At 26.5% G+C, this 4,766-nt stretch overlaps 1 protein-coding gene across 5 annotated transcripts in view; it reads right to left on the bottom strand.

The window, feature by feature from the left end:
- Nucleotides 1–3,707: 3,707 nt before the first annotated feature.
- Nucleotides 3,708–4,766, bottom strand: part of LOC119605628 (uncharacterized protein DDB_G0283357) — a 142,842-nt gene continuing 141,783 nt past the window's right edge. For all 5 annotated transcript variants that reach the window (XM_037958847.1, XM_037958844.1, XM_037958842.1 and 2 more), the window contains one exon: nucleotides 3,708–4,729. In XM_037958847.1, coding sequence (XP_037814775.1) covers nucleotides 4,691–4,729 — 39 coding nt within the window. In that variant the 3' untranslated portion in view covers nucleotides 3,708–4,690. The remainder of the gene's footprint in view (nucleotides 4,730–4,766) is intronic.

The raw sequence follows: 4,766 nt of genomic DNA, 5'->3' as shown, positions 1-4,766 counted from the left end.
TCTCTGGGTCATAACAACTAAAAATAAAATTTTTAAAAAATTCGAACTTAAGTTCGAAAAATTTTTAAAGCCATTAAAACTAGTTCTCGTGGCCCGAATTGTCTGCAATTTGGCAATCTGGCAATGTTGGAATATTTAAAATTAAGTTCGAAATTTCGAAGTAATGTTCGAAAAAATTTTGAAGCTGTTAAAATAATGTCAAAATCGGGGATATTCACAAAAATATAATTTTAGTTCTTTTCGAGGCCAATTTCTTACATTTTCTAATTTCGATATACATATACAAGCACTTTGCTGAAGTACTCGAGCTATATAATCTCTTGCCATAGTAGTCCCATTGAGGATGAACAGGTGTCAAGCTCAATCTAACCCCGACAAAGGAAAAACCTTATAAGTCGCTAGACCACACTACTGAGATGGCTCCGTTGATTCGGCAACAGCACCTAGGGGACGTTATTGGTAGTCCGAGTGGCCACAAAGACCCACTGTGATAAGTTGATCATGTTTTAGAGTAAACTCTAACACACTAAACCATGAAGGAAAATAGCCGTTAATATAAAGAAAAGGGCAGTGACACCTCGCACCATACACCGTTTTGCCAATCCTCAGTCCAGCACATCTCTCCGTCAAATCCATCAATTACTCCATCCAACTAAATCGAATCAGAATACATCAGCAATTCCGTTTGGAATGTATGTATATCCTGGAGCCTTATAAAAATCGCAGTCGATTAAGCTACGTCCGTACGTCTGTCTGTTTGTTCATATGTTTATTGAAATCAATTCGCTGAAGACCCTAGATATCTTCGTAATCCTAATCTTCAATATATATTTTTTCAATTTAATAATTTTTATGGAACTTTTTGGTATTTTAAGTGCTACTTTTTGAGTTTTCTATAATATTGAAGCTAGAGACTTGAAATTAATCGTGTAGAGCACGTAGTAAATGTGAATATATAAGAGGGAACTACTTCTTGGTACTTTTTCGTTCAAAAAGTACTTTTTGAATTTTCTATAATATTGAAAATTAAACATTCAGTGTCCTGAGTGCAATATTAAATCTAGAAACATATATTTAATCAGACATTGATGTAGATGTTATAACAATAAACTTTTTTGTACTTTTTTGTTACTCAACTGGTACTTTTTGAATCTTTTTTAATAATTAACCTCCCTAGAATAACGGTAAACAAAACAAAAAAAAAAAACAAAAAGTTTGGAAATGAAAAAGTATCATCTTCTTACTCATAGAGAACACACAGTGGTAAAACTAATAAGAACAGAGTAAAACCCTGAACATACCCTGACAAGAACGTATCATATACACTAGACACAAACTCATTCTCAACTCTTAGCCCGCGTGTATGTTGATGACCCCAGATATCAGAATCGAAATATCATAAAATTCTGCTTTCCAATTGGAGTGTAAATTAATTTCCTGTAAATGTGGTGAATTATGTACCGGTTCTAATATAATTTTTTGTTTTATCAAAACTCAACTACAATAGTTCATTGCCATCTATGCTCTTTTAAGCGTTAGCTATTTTCTGAATTGGACCTTGGATTTAATATGGTCAGATCCTGATAAAATTTGACAGAGATGTTTTAGTTTCCATAAAGTTTGTTCATGCCGAATTTAACTGTATGATCAATTATACCCCGACCCTCACAAAATTTGATAAAAAGATTTCAGTTCCGGTCAAACTAGTTTATATTGAATTTTGCTTTACGAACCAATATATGTGCGTTAATGTTATATTCTGAAGTCGCCCTCATGTAGGGGATAGGATCAATTATGGACCGATCCTCATAAATTTTGACAGAGATTTAGATTCCAATAACATTGTTTATGATGAATTTTTCTATACTGGTTTTTTAAGACAATTATAGGTGTTTAAAGGGAGCTATATGTACTATATGGAGCGATATTGCCCATTTTCAATACCCAACAAACTGCTTCAATTAAAAATGTTTAGAATCTAATAAGGATCAAGAATATATACTTAAACTTTTATGGATCTCAGGTCAATATTTCGTGTTATTACAAACGAAATAACAAAATCAATATGGGGCTTCATATTGCAGCTTAAAAGCTGTCACATCAGTTTTAAACAGATTGAATTTTAATTGTTAAAAAGCTTATAGGTTAAAAATTCACAAACGTTTTTAAGTTATAACTTTAAATAGTTTATAACTTTGAAGCTTTTCAACTATTGTTTAAACTTGGTGTGTCAGCTTTTATAGCTGCAATAAATGAACTTTCTGGTTATAATTGCTATAAAGAGATTATAAAGCTTTAAAACTAATTGCATTGAAATTAACTCAAAAATGAAATAAAAAGATTTTATTAAAAAAATTTGGTAAAATATTTATTTAAGAACATGATGGAATTTATGTAGAATTTTGTTAAATAAAAATATAATTAATAAAAATGAATGAAATATAATCACACAATTAAATATCAAATATAAAATAAAAAATTAATTTATAATAAAAAAAATTAAAATATATGTATAAAAAAATCTTTGTTCTTGTTTTGGAAGAAAATAATTAAGACACTTTTTGCTTTGTTTGTAAAATCTAATACCGAGTAGTTTTTTTTTGTTGTTTACTTTAAATAAAATATATATATTATAAATTGTTATAACAACCTTCAAAGAGGATTAATAAAACATTTCTTAAATATTTATTAAAAATAAACTTAAAAAAATTGTTTAAGATAAAATAAAAAAAAAATATTAGTTTTAAATTATAAACAATTTAAAAAAATAATAATAATAATATACACATAATAAAAAACTATATTAATAAATTAAATATTAAACAAAATCCTTTTTTGAATTACATAAAGTAAAATGAAAGTAAAAGAATTCTTAAGGGAGTTTGTTTTTAAAATACTTTTTAGCAAAAGTACAAATATTTAAATAATTCCTTTGTTTTTAAATCAATACTTATTTTAAAGAATACACATTTCTTTAAATTAATTTGAGATAATAATTAAGCAAATTATAAAATTGCAAAAAAATTAAATTTATGTTTTTGATTTAAAGAAAAAAATTTAATCACATGGTTTTTACAAAAATTTACTTTCGTATCAGGCATGGAAACTTTAGTATTTTAGTACTTTTTTTGTCGGTACTTAATTTAGTACATTAACGTTTGAGTCAATTGACCAGTCTGTAGTCTAGTCTGTAATCTAGTCTACAGTGTAGTCTCTAGGTTATTTTATAATCCATTCTCTAGCGTAGTCTATAGTCTAGTTTATAGTCTAGTCTATAGTCTAGTCTATAGTCTAGTCTATAGTCTAGTCTATAGTCTAGTCTATAGTCTAGTCTATAGTCTAGTCTATAGTCTAGTCTATAGTCTAGTCTATAGTCTAGTCTATAGTCTAGTCTATAGTCTAGTCTATAGTCTAGTCTATAGTCTAGTCTATAGTCTAGTCTATAGTCTAGTCTATAGTCTAGTCTATAGTCTAGTCTATAGTCTAGTCTATAGTCTAGTCTATAGTCTAGTCTATAGTCTAGTCTATAGTCTAGTCTATAGTCTAGTCTATAGTCTAGTCTATAGTCTAGTCTATAGTCTAGTCTATAGTCTAGTCTATAGTCTAGTCTATAGTCTAGTCTATAGTCTAGTCTATAGCCTAGTCTATAGTCTAGTCTATAGTCTAGTCGTTAGTCTAGTCTATAGACTAATTTATAGTGCAGTCTATTTTGGTTACAACTTAGTACTATTTCAAAATTTCAATTTTCCACCCCTGTTTTTTTTTTGCATAAATAAAAATTTGTTTAAATGATTCGAAAATTAAAAAATATTTACTGTAGATACGTTCTGTTTAATATGTAGTGGGAGCAAACGTATAATTTACATATATTTCAACAATTTATAATTTATATTCGTTTTTCGTTTTAAATGGACTTTTGATTTAGATTTAGCATTTAATTTTTATCAAGATTTAATTAATAACTAATTTTGTTGTTAATTTCTTTATAATTTTGTTATTATTGTAATAATTTTTGTTTTATTCTAAAAGCATTTGTTTTATTAATCATATATTTTTGTTTAATTATTATCAATTTGTTTTACTATTAGTTTGGTTTGTTTTTTGATTTTTGTTTTATAGAATTTGTTAAGTTTTCAATTTAATTAATTGTTCTGTTTTTCGTTTATCTTAAAGTAAAAATAGATGTATATTATAATAATAATAAATTTTTGTTTAGTATTTGTTTTTGATTTTGTTTTTAAAGGAAAATGTGAAGTTTCTTTTTTTAGATTTTTTTTTATATTTTGTAAGTTATTTAATTTAGTTAATATTTGTTTTTTTTTTCATATATTAAGAAAGATTTGTTGTTTTTACTATATTTAAGAATATTTATAATTATTTATAACTATTGTTCATAAAATGGACTAAGTTTTTTTCGGTTTTTCATTATTTTTTAGATAAGGCTTGAGATTTTTTTATTAAAAAAAATTAATGCAGCCTGTATTTTGTTTTGTTAATGTTAGAAAAATATTTTTATATTTTTAAAAATAAACCACAGTTTGTTTAGATGGATCCTTTATAAACTTATTGAAGCAAGTTTTGGTTTTGTTGTTGTTGTTGCTTTCTGCTGTACTATTCAAAATGTTTAGTTGTGTCTAAGCATTTCATAGTTGATTAAAGGATCGTTGTTAAATTTAAGGCTTCTTAAATCTCATAAAAATGGATTGTTTGAGTTAAGAGCTCCGGTAGCCTAGAGGGGGGAAAGAAAATAAATTATTAGCAAATTC

Source organism: Lucilia sericata, unplaced genomic scaffold (assembly GCF_015586225.1).
Source record: "Lucilia sericata isolate MDLA Ls3-8-SP2 unplaced genomic scaffold, ASM1558622v1 Contig000505F_arrow, whole genome shotgun sequence".
In the NCBI taxonomy this organism is placed as follows: Eukaryota; Metazoa; Arthropoda; class Insecta; order Diptera; family Calliphoridae; genus Lucilia; species Lucilia sericata.
Note: the sequence above shows the minus strand (reverse complement) of the source record. Positions and strands in the feature narration are given on the sequence as shown.